Below are 20,604 nucleotides of genomic sequence, written 5' to 3'. Positions count from 1 at the left end.
TCCCCCCCTCAAGAGTTATTCTTCTAACCCCTTTTATTTTTATTACTATAAATAGATGCAGTCGACTATTTCCTGCGCAATAGAGTTGGACTTAAAAGAGTAGTTGCTTGGCACAAGAATTAATCAGTATATGAAACATTAGTACTTATCACTTTAATTTTTTTTTTTTTTAAAAAAAGACACACACGCATAAGATTTTGAGTTGCATTTTTCCCATGGCACAGGATAAGAATGTTGGCTAATGAAGGATAAGAGTTGTGTGGTTAATGCCTTTTATGAAATACTAATGATGAAGACATGTTTGACATGCTGTAAAATACATTTTTCTAATGTGAAGTTTCTGCCTTTTGTTGGAGATGAGACAAAATCCCCAGAGGATTTTAGAATTTGTAAATATAAAATTATCTGCCTCCATGGTTCTCCCCCCCCCTTTTTTTTAAAGGCTGGCAGAAAGCCAGATTACTTACATTACTGTAATAGATTTGATGACCTCTGACTTCTGCTGTGGAGAAGTACATTGAATTTTTCATTACATCAGAGGATGCTGAAAGCTAAAAACTCAGAATACTAGGCACTAGTATTTAATTCAACATTTAGCCAAGCAAAATCTTTCTCCTCCCCCCACCCCCGCTAAAAGGGGGGGGGAGTACCCACAATTAAATGTAATGTATCTCTGATTGTGTCGGGATTAATAAAACACTGATTTGTTCATCCAGCTCGTATTGATTTTTAAGTTGCCTTTATTTATTTTTTTTAAAAGGATAATCTTGCTTTTCATAGTCATTGAATTTAATCAGAAGCTCAGTTGATGGCAAAGACTTCCCTACTGTTTCTGCTCTGGGCTGGAAAATGTTATTCTTGTATTATTCCAGTGGAAAAAATAGCCCCGTGCTGTTCAGAAATCTGCTGCCTGCAGAAGGATTGTTCTTTAATACGCTACTGCTTACACATTCTCGTTATGTTAATTATCCTATAAATAATGCATTTTATTAATCTGAATGTAGGCATTGCGTTCATAATAAAGGCATGTTCCACCCCCGCCCTGCAAACCCAAACCCTGGGTTACGTGGAAGTAAATGCCCTCCTCTTACTGTGTACTCCCCTCCTCTGTGTTTCCTCTGTAGTCTTCCTCTTCTCAAAATTTAGACTGTAATCTCCTTGAGGGCAGAAATCTGCCTTTCTTTTCTTTTTGCTTATGAAACTCCGCAAAGCAGAATGCATATTGATGATATTCTTATGCGTAACAACAACAACAGCGATGGTTAAACCCACATCCTCATTCTTAGGCTTTCCGGCAAGATTGCTTCTTACGAATACAGAAACTCTTCCCCCAACATCTGACACTGAAAACTCTTTCAAAGTCTAATTTATTTTTATTTTTTTGTACATGAGGGTTTATACGGATTGTGGTTCGGTTTTTCTGTTAATATTTGCGAAACACCTTCTTTTATCTTGCACCGAGGTTGATTTAAATCGCCTAAGCGACAGCTATTTAGCACAAAATTGAGCTGCTCATTTCAAGCGTGTTGCATTCTGTGGGGGAAGTTTTAAAGCAGAGAATCATATTCTGCCTGATTTGGAGAATATTGACCTACAGTTGACTAAATACAGTGTGTGTGTGTGTGTGTGTGTGTGTGTGTGTGTGTGTGATGTTCTAATAGTATGTTAGCTGAAGGTTTGAATGTTCCACCAGCTTTATTTCCCTTGTACTATAACAGCTTCTAATAATCAAATGATAAGATCACATCCTGCGGGTAATTGTGTTGTACCGTGACAGGGCAACTGAAGGCAGGGAAGGGTGGGGGGACCACAGAGTGAAAATTCTAGCAAATGGAAACCTCTCTGTCAACTTGCAATTGTTCATAGCGTTAGGCTTCATTTTAATCCTCCTAAGCTCTATGCTTTTTTTTTTTCTTTTACTTTGCTTAAAAAAACCCAAAACCAACAACCCCATCTCGTTACTGTAGAGAAATAGCATTGCATTAGAATTTTCTGTTCAGGGTTGGGGAGCTGCTACAAGTAGAACAAGCCGTCCTTGTGTTTTGATTCAATTTTTACCTTAGTCATGCCTCTCTCCAGATACAAGAAACATTTAATTCCAAATTTCCTGCTGTTGGCGCTAGGCATTTGACCAGCTATGTGAAATGTATTTTTGCCACTGTAGCCTCTGCCAACTGCTGAGCTCAGTGAAAAAAACAAAATCGCAAAAATGGAAACAGCAGGCCCGTCCTCCTGTAACGTTGAACTCTCATCAGTCATGACTCCTAATTATCCTCTGACCTAATGAGTTCCAGGGATTTATATGGCAACAAAGAGGCAGGATGCTGTTGTCTTTTTGGTGGTCAAATTTAAAACTGACACAAAAGGGTTTCTCAGAAAGAGTGCTAACAGTGATTAATCTTATCAGGGCTGGCCTTTGTCCTGTTTCTGCTTTAACCGCCAGGATAATCACACAGAATATTTTATTTAAAAGGCCTAGTGGTGGCAGAGTATCATCCTCTAATTTTAAAGCTATGAGCAGCTTTTGAAACATTTACCGACGAAATATGTAGATTTCAAATGGGCTGCCTGTTCCCATGGCAACCAAACAAAGTCAAACAATCCTTTCTGCAGTGTTAACAACTATTGCCACCAAAAAAAAAAAAAGTATTTTGGTTAAATCTGATTCTTTAAATATTTAACACATGGCAGAAAAAGATATAAATATTGCTCTGGATGAAACCCAACCTCGCCTCCTCTTGCTTCAAGTCCCAGGCACGGCGAAAGATGTTCAAGGGTGCCTTGAATATTTTGTGCTTGTTACAAATGAAATTTAGCAGCCTCAAGTATGAACAAGATTGTATTTCTTTCTCTCTCCCCCCCCCTTTTTTTTATTCTGCCTTGTTATGCTTCTTTTTTTATTACATAAACATTAACCGTAATGTTACAGTGGGAAGCAAGTATTTGGCAAAGTCCGTATTATTTTGCTAAGCCTGCATAGAGAGAGCTGTTTTCAGTTTTAGCAGCTGTAACATGTTTAAACTCAGTTTGTAATGGGATCTGAGGACCTGCATCCCCCTTGGGCATTGCTTGAGCTTCATTACTGGCCAGCTGCCAAATTCAGGGCTCAAAAGTATTATTCACGCCTCTCTGCACATACCCATGTCAGAGCATGCTCAGTTCATGAATTTTGTTTCTAATATGGCATAAATGAGGTTTACTTTTTAACATAATTTATGTTGTATTTTATTAAAATGTGAAATACTATCATCGCAAGCAAGCTAATCCCGGCTCTCTTGAAGCCAAACTGTGTTTGAACATCTAAATTAAAACTGGATGGCTTGGAGCTGATTCTGGAATAACAAAAAAAATCTGTGCCTGAACAAAAAGAGTTTTCTATCTTGAACTCTTAGATTAAGCTATAATTAAAGAAGTCTGATATTTGAACAGATTAATGCTGTTTAAAAAGCAACGTCCATTTTCTTCGACAGATACCTATTGTGTGTGGGTTTTTTTAAAAAAAAAATGTTTGCCATACCAAAGTTCATATTTTTAAAAGTCGGAGTCTTGCATTATTCCTGCTATGAGTCATTCATTAATCATGTTTAATGCATTATAAGAACTTTAATCACTGGAGCTGAAACTCAGATTGTAAGCCAATCCATTCTTTTTAATAAGACTGCTTATTTACCCTCATTTCAAGAGGCACTCTGTGGAGGGGGGGCGGGGAATCAGATTGAAGCATCTCTGTCTCCTCCCCCAATCAATTTTTCCATGGTTTGAAAGACAAAACTCGGTAATTAAAATTCTCTAATTGTCTCTTAAAATCGTTTTTGTTCCTGCCCACTGTGCCAACTACCACCTGGTAGACACTGCTTGCCCTTTTCCCCCTTTCCCTAGAGAATGAGGAATCTTCTGGCTCACAAAATGGGCCCTTATGACATTCCCCTAGAGTCCTAAAAAAGAAGAGGAGGAAATCTATGCTAGTACAAGGTTTCTATACCAGTTGGACTACAGTTCCCGTCAGCCACAGTCATGCCCAGGGGCCAGGCATGATAGGAACTGTAGTCCAACAACATATGGAGGGCAAAACATGCTGGAGAAGACTGCTCCATCTTCTGATGGAACCATATCTTGCCCACAGGATACAAGATGATACAGCCCAGAATATGCTGATGTTTGGTGGTGGAATTGGCCACATCCCTCCTCCCCAGCTTCTTGGATTATATGTGCAACCCTGCTGGGCTGAGTTTTGTCTTCACCCCTTCCCATTGCACTCTGCTCCTCTAGCTTCTGACTTACGCAGGTAGCTCTGAGAATCCAAATAGTTATGGGAAAGCCCTCTGGGGATTGCAGAGAAGGCAAGAGGCATCTAGAGACAATGGTTGGAAGGGAGCTAGCATGTCTAGTCTGCGCTGTTTTGGAGGCAGATTTAAGGACTTCAGACCCAAGACCTGAGCTGACCCATGTGAGGTTCCTTAAGGCCTGTTCACACCGCAATCCACCCTGAGGTTCCAGTTGGGATTATTTGCTATTTTCTGTACTTCAGTACTTCCAGGGTATATATGGCACTGCTGTCGGGAATTCTCAACCAACTCAAGTTGGTTGCTGTTTAAACAGGCCAAAGAACTAAATACAAAGTATTTCCATTAAAATCAATTTAAAGTAGTGGGGGAGATACGCAGCTCATCTCCAGCGACTCCATTTGGCTTCATAATCTCATTTATCTCAATGGATTTTTTAAAAAAATGTTCTGCTTGTTGTCACTTGTTGGACCTGATCCAGCTAAAGTTACTTATGACTAACACTGCAATCCTATAGATGTGTACTCAGAAGTAACTTTAATGAGACCGACTTCCAGGAAAGTGTGAATTGGAGTGCAGACTAAATTGAACTTATGTGACTTAATTTAGTATCAGCTAACCTGTAAGTTTCAATAGGACCTGGTCACAAATAAATTGAAGTGAATCAGAACCATTCCATTTTTTAGGTTTACACATAAAGACATAAACATGTAAAGTGTGAATATTACAGATGTTTGGGAAAGTGTGTATCATCTGAGAGGTTGGCAAGCTCAGCTTTGTGGTTGCAAAATGTGTGAAAGACAGAGGAAATAATTTGATTCAGCAGCAGTTTGAGAAGAAGAAACAGCTTCCAAATCCAACTGCACATCTTTGACTTCTAGTTTTGAGTGGTTTTTTCTTTCTTTCAAAAAACAGTTTTTAACAATGAACTTCTTACAGCCGTTCCTTTTATTTTATTTTGGTCTTTTGGGTGAGAACTTCTAGAACTGATCAATTATTCGTTCTTTAGATTAATCCTGCCGTATGAGAGATTTATTAAAGGAGAAGAAGATAAGCCACTGCCTCCTGTGAAACCTCGAAAACAAGATAATGTCGCCCAGGAGGGGGAAAGTAAGATAAAATTGTCTGGAACAAAACGCATCAGAAATGAACACCAAAAGAGCAAGAAAGAAAAAGACAATGCACAGAAACCCCAGGATGCACCCGAGGTTAGTTTCCTTTCCCCGCTTTCTTCTTTTCATTAACTTTTTCATTCTGCAGGTGCTGCTTTGATCGCATAATGTCCAGAAATCATGTTTTGAACCAGGGCTCACGCAAACAAATCCTCTTTCGGGACCGGGCCACATGTCCCTTTTTACTGACATGGCGTCTTCAGGGCCTAAAAAGACACAAGAGCGTATACCTATGTGCTCCAGTGTGCACAGAACCCATTATGTGTCCGTGTAAAAGTCGCATGCTTTTCTGCAGAACCCGGGTTGGTATTCCCCAGGTCTCTCGTAATATGCAGCTAAGAATTCTGAAGTTATATGTACATACTTTGTTCATTTCAAACATCTTAACATTAAGAATAATGTAGCGGGAAAGGTCCTTAGTTTACTCAGAAGGACTGAAGTATAACTGATGGTGATTTGACTTGTGTGATTGTGGAGGGCATGGAAGCGATGACAGAGATGCCACCTCTGGAAAGGTCGTCAGTACATGTGGTACATGGGCGGTTGTGGGGTGTGTGTGCCGTGTGGCTGGTAATGTCTTACAGCCTCCCATGCCTTCCACACAGAAGAACCAGGAAGTATCCAATGGAAATGGCAAGAGGAGAACCAGGCTCAAAGACGCTTGAGAGTAATGCACTTTTTATTATTGTCCGGTGTATCTTGGCCCAAATGGGCCTTACTCAGGGATATTTCTACCATAACCAATCACATGGTAAAATAAAAATTGTTTAGAGTTTTCTTTAAGGAAGGTGATAATGTCAATTGTTCATTGTTTTTTTGTAGAAAAGCCACTTTGGAAGGCCTGTTTGGGCCAAAACTCTTTAGCGTCTTTCATATTGGTTCTCCTTTTCTGTTATTTCCATGGACTTGACCTCCAAAGCCTGGGTTAGAATATATTTTTAATACAACCACAGTCTTTGCAATAGCTCCTTTGGAGCATTTCCCTCACCCACCCCTGCTCCTTTAAAAAAAAATTAATTGTAAACTGAGACATATTTTGAAAAGGCACAATCTTTATTAAAATATACATAAAAGAGGGCATGCAGTCTCTGTTTAAGCAACTGCTAGATTGCAACAGAAATTGCCAAAAGCAAGGAAATACAAGTTAAGTCTAGCATTCCATTCCTTGTTCATCCCTTTGTGCCTTGTTATTTATTGCAGGGAGTTTGGATCAGCGAGTTATGTTACATACCATATGTGCTGCAATAGAAGCTAAGCACAACGTAACAAGCCAGCGATGGAGTGTCAATCTAAACTTTGAACTTCCTTGCTTTTGTTGTTTAGTATCTCAAATTTCCTGCGACTTAAACTGCAGTTATTTTTTATGTGAGTCGCAGGTCAAGTTCTCAGATGGAGAGTAGAAAGTGCACAACACAAAATGCAATTATGTGGGCTTCCGACTGCAAGAACATAGCAGTGTAATTCTTTTCTCCCGTCAGTCAGTAATGTTGGATGTTCTTGATATCAAATTCTCACAAATGTATGAGGGACCTCAGAAGGCTTTTAAGCAAATCATTTTTCATAAGTTTGAAAAATATAATTCCTCTTTCCCTCACATATGAAAGCACCATGTAAAAACTATTCCGCTTTTGTTGTGCCTCTTAGGTTGGGGAACTGAATTGGATCATTGCTGCGTTTATGTTTGCAGTTTATTTGTAAGCCGTTTAGAGCGACTCCTTTGTGGTGGGGAAAAGCGGGTGTAAATCTTTTAAATAAGAAATATTTGTTTGTGGGGTGCAACATTATTTTGGGATTTGGGGCAGGGGACTGGTAAGCCGACTAATTTGTAAGCCAGAGAGGGGGGAGTAGTGGCATTTGCAGGTCTTTCGTAGTTAATGTTGGTTGGGGTAATATGGAAAGTTATTAAAGAGAGTGGGCACAAAACCCACACAAATTAAGTGCAAGCAATCTCATGGCAATCCCTGAGACTTATGTTAGTCACAATCCACTTATTGCTTTCAGGGGGACTTAGGTCTTGCCCACACTGGGGCAAATGTGGACTCACACCTTTCCCCCCACTTCAAATGCAGGTCCCCCCCCCCATCTTGGCCATTTTGGACTTTCTGGGGACTGAAAAGCCCTGCATTCTCTTATAAGATGATGCCCTGCTGCATACAAACATGCATGTATCATCTAAGGAGAAGAAGAGTAGTCTATGTTTCTTCAGAAACATAACAAATTTATGAAAATTCAATTGATTAATTATTAGCGTGATAAAAACTGCCTTTCCTGATTAGCCAGGGACACATTTTTGGCCACTTCGTCTAAGCCAGGGGTGTCCAACCAGTAGATTACGATCTACTGGTAGATCCCTGGCTGATCCTGGTAGATCGCGGGATCCTTATTGTGCACAAAAAGTTACAGGGAAAAGCTAAAAAACTCTGTGCAATCCTCCCCCCAAAAGATCAACAACTCTGGGCAATCCATCCACCCCACGCACGTTCCTCCTCCCTCCAATGGGTAGATCACTGCCAGTTTTTTTATACTGGGAATAGATCACAGTCTCTTGGGAACTGGACATGCCTGATCTAAGCTATTGGCTGATCATTGCAGTCCTACCATATGTGTGTGTTTGTGTGAATTTCTGATGCATACATCCAACATCCTGCAGCTCTGCCCTATCTAACCAGCTTCAGCATACCAGTTTACCAGGAAGCTGGGCTACCTGTATGTAGTAATAGCTTTTGTGTCTTGTGAAAGCCTGATTCACTAAGGCTGTTTTAAAACTTAGCAGGCGGCAATCCCAGGCCAGGCACCAGTAACCAACCAGGTTGTGGACTGGCTGAAGGGCCTCTCACCAGCCATGCAGCAGCTTCCCTGCAACACCCTCCTCAGATGGTTTTCAGAGGTGGCAAATGTAAGCTGAGCCCTCATCCACAGTGGCCACCAGTCATTTCAAGTAACCCAAAATGTCATGCCCCGGCCCATCAATCTATGAAATGGTAACTTACCCAACTTAACTGCCCTGGGTTTTGAAATCAGTTTTCAGTGCTGTGCCTGAAGTTTTTATTAGGCTGAAAACAGTCAAAAGAACCCAGTGTGCATGTTGAAATAATAACCATACATCTCTCTTGATTATGATCTGCCTTCAGGCTTCATGTTTCTGCAAATATGTGAATAGTTCCCATTTAAAATAATCCTGCAAAAGGACTCCAAGTGGTAAGATTTTTAACTTGACACATCCTGAGAAATATGCACTTTCAAATATTTTTCAAGAAATGTTTTTCAGTGTGAACAATGAGGGAGAAAGCTATCTTGTAATGACTCATAACTGTTTGTGTGAGCACGCTGTTAATTGGTTACAGTTCAGTTTAGCATTACATTTGACTCTGTTTTGTTATGATGGCTGTAACTGAGTACAAGATGAAATATTATTATTCCTCTCGTACATGCTGCTCTAGCACAACTGCAAGCTCCTATCAAAGTGTTGCCCAACCAGGGAAAGAGAGAGAGAGAGAGAGAGAGAGAGCCAGTTATTAACTATCAGTTTTTCTCCGTCTGCTTTGCTCATCTGTCTGGTATTTTCCTGTAATTGTATAAGCTCTGGAGGCCAATGTTAGAATTTTCGCAAAAGGGCTAATGATGATATTTGGACTGCAAAAGGCATCTTTTACTTTGAGTTTCTTTGCGGAAAAAATTATGGAAGCAGTCACAATGAGTAACGGACACTTTAACTAATAGGAAATAGAAAAACCCAACACATAGGAAAATTTAAAAGCATCTGCAAAGACGTAAATCTTGGAGAAGATTGTGATGCATTGGCTGCCTTGCATCCATCTCTCACATGACGCCCTCTAATGCAGCATTTAGATAATAACTTTCCCGATGCCTCCTCTTTACAGCTGAGAAAGAGAGAAGCGGGTGGGGTGGGGGGTGTTAACAATAATAATAGAAGAGCTCAGACAACGTCGCTGCTTTATGACTGCCTTCTACTAAGAGGCATGCCGCAAGAGAATGACAGTAATTTTGAAAAGGGTTGTCAGTCAGCTGTATCACAGATGGAGCACTCTAATGACCTTCAAGGTCACAGTTCATTCGTCTACATAATGGAATGAATAGGGAGAATTGAGTGCACAAGCTTTATTAATGAAGGAGCATAAAGAGATGGAGCCTCATTGGCTATAACTCAGGAAAGCTATATCTGGAAGAGGGCAAAAATGCTCTTGCTGCATGTTGACAACTTTATTCTAATCTCTAAATAAAAGAAGCCCGAATGAGCCGCAACGCCAATTGTTTCAAAACGCGTCAGTGAAGCTTTGCTTCCCGCCCACCCACAGACTTCATTTTATATATTTTCATGGGGGGGGGGTTCATTTTGGTAAGCACTGGTTTTAGTAGTGCCAAGAGATCAGGTCTAAAATAAGAGAGATCCATTTGTTACCTCTGTTTTTATGATGTTGTTTTACAGTGTTCATGTTGGTTTATACTTTGTGCATGCACCATTTTTAAATCCTAAGTAGCTTAGAAATACTTTTTAATAAATAATAAATAAAAGTCAAGTCAAGCATGCTTGGGAGTACGTGTTTTAAATATGGAAAACAATCTTAGATCTTTCTAAATGCCATTGTCAACACAGTGGTGGTCCTCTTAACTAAAACATGGCCTCAGCATAAAGGCTGCCTGGTCAGCATATCAATGGAGCCTATTTTATGCTGCCTGGTAACAAAATAAAACAAAGAATCACCTATGACTTATTAAGACATTTGTAATTATACTTTAATGTTTACAATACTGCCAGGGTAGATGTCTGTGTTGAAATGTGATAGTGGCTATTAAAGCGTTTGGTGCTCAACATGATGGACAAGTTTGTTTCCGAGAGATGCCACTATGTCTTGGTTGAGAATTTCATGCCTTTCATGCTACAGTGCTTTCTTACACTTCTCCATTAAAATGTTTTATTAGGCATCATCGGAACAAGAGAAAGTTCAAGAATGTCCAGACCAGAAAAGCTCATCTGAGCTTACTGTGGCAGAGGAGATGAAGCTGCCTATAGAAGAGTCCCAGGTTTCTCCACTAGATGTAACTGGGATGCCATCATTGGAAAAGACAGACTTTGAAGAGGTCAGCTCAAACAGTGAGGAAGTCAAGGAGGAGATGTCATGCAAAGATTCTGTCTCAAGTGCTTTGGTGTCCCCAGAAGAAGATGAGGTCTTGAATTCCACAGTTGGGAAAATCCCCAGTCTGTCAGAGGACCCAGATGAGCCAAAGCAGGAACAAAGAGTTCACTGTCTCACAGACGACCTAGAAAGTAGTGCCCAAGAAATTCCATTTAATAACTTTCCCACTATCCAGCTCCCACTTCCAAGTCAAAGTGAGATGGAAGACGATAAACTCCCAGAGATGGCGGACTACATTGCCAACTGCACGGTTAAAGTGGATCAGTTAGGAAATGAGGACATACACAATGCACTGAAACAGAGTCCCAAAGTCCTTGTAGTACAAAATTTCGACATGTTCAAAGAGAAAGAAGTGCCGAGTTCCCTTAATGGTGAGCCTGGGTTCAGCTGCACACCACTGCTCTACTCCAAAGGCAACCCGGGCATCATGTCACCTCTGGCAAAGAAGAAGCTCTTGTCACAAGTCAGTGGGGCAACCCTCTCCTGCAGCTACCCTTACGGCTCACCACCACCTTTGATCAGCAAGAAGAAATTAAGCAGCAAAGAGGACCTGTTGTCAAGCATGCCACAGGCTTCCCATGCCTCTGGGATGGATGCTGCGGCACTCAGCAGGCCATCTGTGATCCAACACGTACAGAGTTTCAAACCCAAGAATTCGGACGAGAGGAAGTCTGCTAGTGAAACCTACAGGCACGAACTGCTACTCAAGAAAACTGATTCTGAATGTTGCGATTTCACCAAACAACACCTGAGTGCTCTGGCCGAATCCTATGCACTAAAGTCGGAGATCCAGGACATGAAAGATAGAATGAATGAAAAAAGGGCGCTGCACCACTCCCACATGCCTGCTTTCTTGGCAGACTTTTACTCATCTCCTCACCTGCACAGCCTTTACAGGCACACCGAACACCACCTTAATAATGAACAGACGTCAAAGTACCTCCACCGAGACATGTATAGGGATACGGAAGCCCTTTCCATGTTCCCTCAACACAAGCACCAAGACAAGCGAAGCTTAAGCTACCACCCGCCTCTCCATCAGCCGGAGAAAAAGAGCCCCATGGAAGCCTCTTCTGATGATCAGCCGACAGATCTGAGTCTTCCTAAAAGTACTCCCAAACAGACTGCAAAAGCTCTGGGGTCATCTTCCCTCTTGCATGCTTCGGTGGAGAGCAAAAGCATATCCCAGTTCCAAGCCTTGAGCGGCCAGCCTCTGAGCATAGACTGCAACCCCAAAGCTTGTCGTGTTTCTCCAATGACGGTGTCGGCCCCCAAGAAGCACGGCGAGCCTCTTCTCAGGACCAACAAACAGCAGACCCCAAGGAAGATGGAGGGCATGGTCCACCCCATCCTAAGCCACAAAACCAATGCTCAAACCATTGGGGCAGCTCGGCCTCTGAAGCGCAGCCTGGAGGATTTGGACAAAGCCATTTCGGAAAAGAAGATCCGAGCCGTCTCGCCCCTGCGCTTACCAAAGGAAGCCCCTGCAAAAGACAAGGGTCTCGAGCAAGAGGCCGAGGGCAGCAAATCAGCACACGTCCTCCCTCCCGGCGGCATGCTGGAGGGCCACAAGTTTCCCCTCTCCAGCCCCATCTTCACAGGCTTGTACCCAGGGACATTGTGCAGCGGCCTGAGCAACCGCATCCCAGCTGGGTATTCTCATCCTCTACAATACTTGAAAAATCAGGCAGTGCTTTCTCCACTAATGCAGCCTTTGGCTCTCCACTCGTTCATGGTGCAAAGACAGTTCCTTACGTCCCCTGGAAATTCACAGCAGCTTTACAGGCACTTAGCTGCAGCCACACCTGTAGGAAGTTCATATGGCGACCTTTTGCACAACAACATTTATCCTTTGGCTGCTATCAATCCTCAGGCTGCTTTCCCGCCTTCTCAGTTGTCTTCTGTACATCCGAGCACAAAACTGTAAATCCTCCCTTGGAAAACAACAACAAACAACTACATTCCTTTTAGCCTGTGATGTCTTGCAAAATTTAAACAAAAAGCCGATTATTTGTGTTAACCAATAAGCAGTTTTGTCCCTCATTGCTGAAGGCTTCAGAGTTGATCGAGGGTCAAGCAAGACAGTCGATTCGCCTGGGCTTTGTTTTTTTACTTTGGGCTCCTGCATCTACTCCTCCGTGGTCATTTCACATTGCAAAGAAGGTTCGCAAAGTATCTGTATCATGCGGAAAACAAGTGTCAGAGAAGAGCAAGGGGAACATTAGGCTCCACCCCCCTTATCTTGGAGGAGAAAAAAGGTGTTTGTTTGTTTGTTTGTGTCCCCCCCTTAAAAAAGAGTGGGTTTTGGAGCATTTCAAGTAGAAAAAGAGGCAGGTCTGATGAGAGAGAAAGTGGAACAAGCAAATGATCTACGGATATTGCTTCTTTGGGTACCATTTTGTTTTCTGACTTTTCAGATTTCAAATCAATGCAATGTATAGCAGAAACTTCATAGCATTTCATCTTAACACTATCAAAACAGGAAAAGTAAACACTGTCCAATTAGACTTTACATATCTGCTTCAGAAACAAAACAAAAGAATCTCCAGCGTCAAGTTCATTTGTATAATTTATGCAAGTTATTTTCAACTTATCCTGTGCTCTGTTTAATTTAAAAGAACAGTCTCTTTTCATTTGCAACCTCTTTTTGGTAAAAGAAAAAAAGGCGCTGGTCATTGAGGGCTTCTTTTTTTAATGTGTTTATATTTTCCCCCTTCCTTTCCCCCTTTCTGCTTATGTTTTTAGAGCAGCTTTTTGGGTGGTAATGTCATTGTTTACAAAACAAAAGCATCCATTTTCAATGAACCTTTCCAATGGAGAGAGAAGCATACTGTAGATCACACAATTGCAGCTGAGTCCAAACATCAGTTCCTTCTCAAGCGACTAGATCCTTCAAAGGTGCTGAGCGTTCCCCTCACCCATCAAAATGGTTCTCTAATTGTTCATACTTTGCTGTTTTACTGGCCACTGGGATCTGGTTTTCCTGTATCATGGTCTGTGAATTTGTTAAGAATTGTACTTAACCTTATCTAGGCTGTGAAACTGTCCTGCATACCAGAAAGGAAACATGCTTAGGAGACTGTGCTGGCAACAAGTTACTCAATAACATTGGAGTTCTAAAGAACCTTTATTGTGGGCTGTTAAACTATTTCGAGAATTTCAGCCGTTAGGAGAGAAAGAAGGTGAAGCATTTTAGTTAAAGGTGGTCTGGATTCTGTGCTGCTGAAGTGAGATGGGTGAGAACGTATAAACGTTCTGAGAAAGATAATAGCAAGGAGCCATTCCAAATCTGGAAGTCAGTCTTTTGAGGGTCACCTTTGGGCTATGAACTGGTTGAACTCTTGCTTGGTGGAGCCCTCCTCCAAAGTGCTGAACACCCCACCTTCTTCCAGCAAAGTATTCTGACCATGTGGCTTGGACTCAAAACAAAAATGGCAGCTTAATCTACAAACCACTTAAGCCCGATTTTACTTGACTTTGACTCTCTGGTCCTATTGAACAAAAGTTCCATGCCAGTGGCATTTCTGAAGCCTGAGCCAGAGTACCCTGTTGACTCTCCCGAGAGTCTTCCTGCTGAAAGCTAAAAATTGCCTTGAGATATTTTGCTGGAATGAGCTAGGGTGCTCAGATCATTGCAGGGTCAGGACCGCAGCACAAAGGGCAGCAGCTGAAGTATAAAAGGGGATATATTTTGATGTGAGGAAAGGCTCGAAGAGCTGGCAGGCATGGCTCCACCCACTGACTTGCTACTGTGCAAGCTTGGAGGCTTTAGAGGAGCACTCAAGGGCCCTTTTAGTGCATGCACACACCCCTTACACACCCATGGGAACAGCAAGAGTAAGAGTCCTACCCTTAAAGACTGCAGCTGGCTGCTCGCTCACATTTGCTTTGGCCTTGGCTTGTTGCATGAGCACCTGAGGTGCAAAAGGGAAGGTTTGATTCAGCCTGTACTGCTGTTCCTCTTGGGAGGGAAAGGTGATCGAAGAGCCCTTTGTCAGCGGCTTTGAGTGAGCAGCTGAGGGCTTTCTAGGAGGCCTTTGCTGAAGCTTCCATTGCTGTTCACACAGGGACAGAACCTTGGTGTAGAAAGCAAGCGCCCAATGTGTGTAATCAGAACACATTAGGTGCTAAGTAGGAAGCCCCAAGGACCGTGTCCTCTGCCCCCATCTCATATTCCTCTCTGACACCGTGTACCAGCACAAGTGATGTTTCCCACCAGAGAGGGAGGAAATGTCAGGTGCTGCCGTGAAGCTGGCTTTGTTCAAATCAAAGAAACAATGCCAGCTTCCACTAGTTTTGGTTCCAGTCTCTCTCATGGATTTGCTGAGTTTCCACCTCCCATTCAGGAAGCATCAAAGGCAGCCCAATATGTTGAGGCTGCCCCATACCTCTCTGCCATCATCGCTGGCCACACAGCGTGGCCATGGCAGCCCACTGAGCACTTGGCTCAACAGCGATCAGCTTGAGTTGGTGGTGGGGCAGGTCCTCCCCATGAGGCTAAAATGCAGCCCCACACCCCAGTCACAAGGTATAATTTGAAGAGACAAGTCCGTAAGTGAAGCTGGTGGGTTTGGGTTTTTTCCATGGGGAAAATCAACCTACAACGATGCGGATTTATTTGGAGGAACCTTTCTCTGCTGGGTCTGGAAGTATGGACAGCCATCCAGAGAGGCTGAACTTTTTGAGGCATTTTACAATGTGAAAATCAGTTGTGAGCTGAACCCATCCCAGATTGCAATTCAAATACAGTAATAATCAAAACTACTGGAAACTAGTGGAAACTACTTAAGCAACATCGTGCATGCATGCCAAACATCCTATATTGAAATTTCCTGTGATATGAAGCCAACTGCAATATATAATGTAACCTATTTAATATACAATGGTGGAAAAAAACAACAAAATAATAGACATCTACTGTTAAAGATCGATGTTATCTTCAATTTAACGCTTTTATGTTCTTGTGGTAAAATTATATGAACTGATGATGCATAAGCAGGCTAGTAGACTTTAGAAGATAAATGTGCCAATGCCGACTTTTGCTTTTCTTTTTCCTGCTGTGCTCGGAGCATTCAAAAAAACAACAACAATCACATTCTAAGTTGATCGGATGCCATAGAGGGCATTATTAGTATACAAAAAAATTGCACTAAACCTGACTAATATAATAATCAAGGTGGGGAGGGGGAAGGGAGGTTGGCAGGGTTGTATAAGCCTGCAATGACTGTTAGAATTATGTGCCTGGTTTGGTAATCCAGGATGTAATGCATCTCTGATTTGTTTGGGATAATCTGCATGTAGGGTTGCCTGATTCCCCCTTACAGTAAGGGATGTCCCTTGTTTTAAAAGGATGGTCCCTCGTTTTGGAACAGCACACCCTTAGCAAGTCATTTACTGCATGCAGAGGTAGCTCCACGTTGCTGACAGTGGTACGCCCCTATCCTACCCCTTTCCCTCCGGTAGAGGGTCGCACTGTGCACAAATCCTCTGGCACATACTTAGCTCCCCACCCTCTTGAAAGGAATGGGGCTGCCCTCCTGCACAGGAGCTATGCGTGCAAATGAGGGTACTTGACTGTCCATTTATTCCAAATCCCACAACCCTAGGATGACTCATTTTTGAAAGTTTGATTTGATAACCATACTGTTCAATCTTAACCTCGTGTGCTTATTTTGTAAGTCTCCCATTTCAGTTTCATGCATCGTTTTGAAAGTTGTTCGGACAGATCACAGTGCAGGGTTAATTGACACCCCCCCCCCCTCTTTTTGTGTGTGTGTTCCTCTTGCTTTTTTCAATAGGAAGATTGGCTTATTTTTAGAAAGCTCATGATGCATTGGCCAAGATGAGGGTAAATGAAGAGCAATGAGGACATAGCTCATACCATTGGTGGGGTGGGTTGCCTAAGAATGCTTTTAAAAAATCCATGATTTCTATTAAGTATTGCATTTTCCACTGGCAGAAGACTACTTTCTGTGACTTAAATGGGGCTTTGTTTGCTTTGTTTGAGTTCAAGGGGCCTTACTGAATGAAATTGCACAAGTGTTTTTTTTGTTATTGGTAGACTGGTAAAGAAAACAGTTTAATTGGCAACAGCGTGATAAATCTATTTACCATGAGTTGGTCCCAAGAAATGTTGCAATTCCAACTCACTCTGTTCAGGATTCATTAAAGATTCTGAAGGTTGATGAGATTAAAGACAAAGAAAACCTTTCCCTCCCCTTGATAGAATTGTCTTTTTAGAAGCCATTGACATGGGGAGGGGTTTGTGTTGGGTGAGGCCTTTTGCAACCGGATTCTCACTTTAGTAATCAGAAGAGTTTCCCAATTCCATCTGAAGCCCAACATAAAGCTAAGAAGTGTTCCTGGCTTATTGAACTGCTCCATGAATCCTTAAGCACGCAGGCCGCAAGCCAATGAAACCTGTGACTTGAGCCCTGTTTAATATAGTACCTGGAGTAATGGGATTGTTACTGTTTCCATGGTTATTCCACTCCAGGTAACTTCTGCATCAAGAAAAGCTGAGAGTAATTTTGGCCCCATTTTACACGTTAGCTGGAATGGTGTGATAGTGTAGTTGTTCCTCCGCCACTCAGGGAAATGTCTCTCGGGTGATGCCTAATTGTGTAAGCAGCCTAACTGGGGGTGGCACAGGAGCAACCAGAGAGGCAGCAGCCGTGCAAGAGTTAAACAGAGCCAAAGTCACTTCTGTCTCACTGTTTTCTTGACTAGTCCCCATATGTTCCAGCTCTGTCCTATTCTGTTGTGTGGCTCACAGAAGCCAGTAGATGGCCACAGAAATAGGTTGTGTGGTGTGTGCCTTTAAAGGGAGAGGTTGGCTTCTACTCACTCGTTATTCCATGTGATCCGATTGTACAGCAAGGAGCGTAGTCAAGCCTGGCCCCATTTCACAATTCGTAATGCTTATAGTGGGAAAATATTTCACTGATAATGAGGTCTGCAGTATTGAAACTATCATTATTGAGCACTTAACCGGTGTTAGCTGTCAATGTATTTGATATTTTACATGTATTCCTCCCCTCCCATAGTTTTAAATATGGTCTAACAAAGGCAGCATAATCTACTAGCTGTTTATACTTTGTTTTGAGCGTTCTTTTGTTGTAAATAGTGTATACATTCTTGTGATTCAAGTTATTGTAGCTTATATGCTCTGTAAGGTGATTATTTGTATATAGAAAAAAAATGGCCCAGTAATATTATATAGTTTTCCCATTTTTTAAAAGAATAAAAGGGTTACTGAGTAACCTTTCAAATTAAATAAGTTTAAACACTACCAGAAAGAAAGAAAGAAAAAAAAGCTGAGCCAACTATAAACACTCAATTTTTGTATGTTTTCCAAATTGTATGTATTAATGCTTTTGATACTGTATTATGTGCCAATAGTTTCCCAATCACATAGCAAGCAAAGATATTTTGTACTTTTTGATCCACTGTAATATTTAATAAAAAATGTTACTATCTGTTTCCTTTTATGTTTAATACATTTGTAAACAGTTTTTTTTATCACCCAAGGGATTGCTGTATCCAACCCTTTTAACCTCTCAGCAGCAGCACTCTGGGGACAGCTCGGTCCCCATGCCGAGAGTCAGATGAAAGAAAGGCAAGGTCGCAGTGAGAGACGTTTGTTTACATATAGTCATCTTCATAGATGGAGGAATGGGGCTGGAGAGATCTGTGTGCACTGAAAACGAACGATAAAACCTCTAGCCCAAAGATAGCTTCAATTTTATGACTAGAAGAGTGAAATTCTGCAACCTGTAAACATTCTGCAACACAGTTCACACATATTTGCGTAATCCATAGGTTCCATAGAATTACTTTGCATAACTGTGTTGACAGTTGGGGGGAGATACTGTACTTGGTATTCTTTGATGGAAGTCAACGGATAAGAAGCTGACCTCCATTGATAACTTCAGGTTGAAGAAGAGATTTCCATGCTTTCAGAGGCATTAGAATGATCCTCCTTTAATAATGTAAGGGGGGGATCTAATTTGTTTTAAAGCTCAGCTGGCTAAGTTTACAAAGAGCTACATGTAAGCTGTAATGCGGGTCATACCCTTTACTGGGTACAAGGGAATCCTCAGAGCATTCCCAAAGACAAATGGCAGGATTCCCTGTCTGCTACGCAGCACCATGTGAGTGTGGATCTAGTCTTTTAAGAAACAAACGAGGCTTTGTTCTTACGCAATGCCTTCCATCAAAGGCTCTGAAATAACATGGTAAATCTTACACAAGTATGTACAGGCAGTCAAACTGACGCTTGAGTAACCTGGATTTACCAAGGACCAGTAAGGCTGAGATAAAAGAGAACATTATCTCACATCATGAGTCAATCAGTGTGCTACACACACAAAATATTGACCAGCCTGACAGAACGCTGTCGGATAACAACCCCAAATCAAATCTTCATTGTCTCAATTGCAGGGCTTAACAAAAATAATTATTAAGCACATTATTGTTAAAAACAAAGCAAAAAAACCCCTGCCATTACAGTATCAATAACTTATTCTCAAGAAAAAACGCAGTGGAATCTCACCTCGATTAGGCCACAAGATGGGTTTCCAGGTATTTGCTACTCTTCAACAGCAAGCCATGCCCAAAACAATGTCAGAATATGCATCCTAAAAAACATCATCATTTCAAAGGTGATCAGCAAAATTTAAGTAGTTACAGAATTACTGTTTTCCTAGGCCTTTCATATTAATAAACTCAGTACTGCAGTAAGATTAAACCATCTAATGATTTTGGGCCATGCACAGTCTGGTCACATCAATGGGCCCCCAAATTATTTGCCATATTTTTTTTTATTCACTACATTTGATGCCCTCGCTTTCTGCTAAGGTGCATATGGATCTACTTCCCTTTCCTCCTGCACCAATCTTTTCTTCTTCTTTTTTATCATCTTCAAAACAACACTATGCTGCAGATTAGGTTGAATCGTTGCTGGATTGTGGCTATTCTGGTGCATAAAAAGTGGAAACATTTGGCCACAAGATGGCATCATGCACATTTTTTGCCCGGTGACCAACAGAAACACCAGCCAACCAGGCAGCTTTTGGAGAAAGACTTTTACTACTTCTTTTGTGAAACCTGCAATCCTTTTCAGAATGTTTGGTTCCCCAGACACGTTTTAAAATGTAAAGAATGCCTCAGTCTGGCGAGGGAAATCCATGTGCACAAGCAGCACATCTGGATGCCACTGCACAGCTGTGGGCACATTCCCCAGCCCATCTCACAATGCTCATTCAGGCCTCATTGATATGACTGGATGCACATCCCTGTACCCAGAGCCACCCGTTGGTGCACACGATTTGTTTGGCTCACATCTGGAGCTGGCCCACAGCCAGCCCTTCAGAGATTTCTGAATGGGCAAGAGCTGGCCTGCTTCACCATTAAAGACAGAAGAGACGGCATGCATGTGCTTAAAAAGCAACCGCTGCATTATTGCACACCTATGTTTTAAAACATTCATTTGTCCACAAAACATTATTTTAAAAGCTTTTTAACAAGGGGAGGAGGGGCTGGCATTTAAAATACCGAATCATTCTGTGAAAAGAAACAGGCGGTGTTGTTTGGGAATTGTAGCTCTGTGAGGAGTTAACTACTGTTTACCGCTCACAGAGCTACAATTCCCAGGATTGGGGGGGCATTAAATGCAGAGTATGTTTTTGCAGCTCAGGGACAGGCACTCATTATGTTCCATTGCAGAAGCAAGAGCCTGGCTGCATCCCCATCCCCTTTGTTTTGTTGCTTACTTTTTAGGAACACACGAGTAGCTCTGCTGGATCAGACCAAAGGCCAATTCGGAAGTGTGGGGAGGGGATGGCTGCTGTGTCTCTCCGTGGCTGCTCTCCTCCTGTCCTAGCCAGCCCATTCAGCATGCATCCCCTTCCCCCACCGCCCGTGCCCTAATTTGAAGATGAGACTCCTGGTCAGGGTTATTTTAGCAGTGGAGTGCCAAATGTGATGAATAAG

General features: G+C 42.0%; 2 protein-coding genes across 5 annotated transcripts in view; one reads left to right on the top strand and one right to left on the bottom strand.

Annotated features, from left to right (window-relative positions):
• Window positions 1-18,108, top strand: part of ARID5B (AT-rich interaction domain 5B) — a 179,186-nt gene extending 161,078 nt beyond the window's left edge. For all 4 annotated transcript variants that reach the window (XM_083439911.1, XM_083439910.1, XM_083439909.1 and 1 more), the window contains exons 9-10: window positions 5,293-5,491; window positions 10,397-18,108. In XM_083439911.1, the coding sequence (XP_083296037.1) occupies window positions 5,293-5,491; window positions 10,397-12,538 (2,341 nt within the window). In that variant the 3' untranslated portion in view covers window positions 12,539-18,108. The remainder of the gene's footprint in view (window positions 1-5,292; window positions 5,492-10,396) is intronic.
• Window positions 5,557-20,604, bottom strand: part of RTKN2 (rhotekin 2) — a 56,555-nt gene continuing 41,507 nt past the window's right edge. The window contains exons 14-15 of the transcript XR_014511024.1: window positions 19,166-19,250; window positions 5,557-5,661 (exon numbers count right to left, since the gene is read on the bottom strand). The gene's annotated coding sequence lies outside the window, so the exon portion shown is untranslated. The remainder of the gene's footprint in view (window positions 5,662-19,165; window positions 19,251-20,604) is intronic.

Source organism: Podarcis tiliguerta, assembly GCF_965153285.1.
Source record: "Podarcis tiliguerta genome assembly, chromosome: 5".
Taxonomy (NCBI): Eukaryota; Metazoa; Chordata; class Lepidosauria; order Squamata; family Lacertidae; genus Podarcis; species Podarcis tiliguerta.
This window is presented reverse-complemented; position numbering and strand designations above follow the sequence as displayed.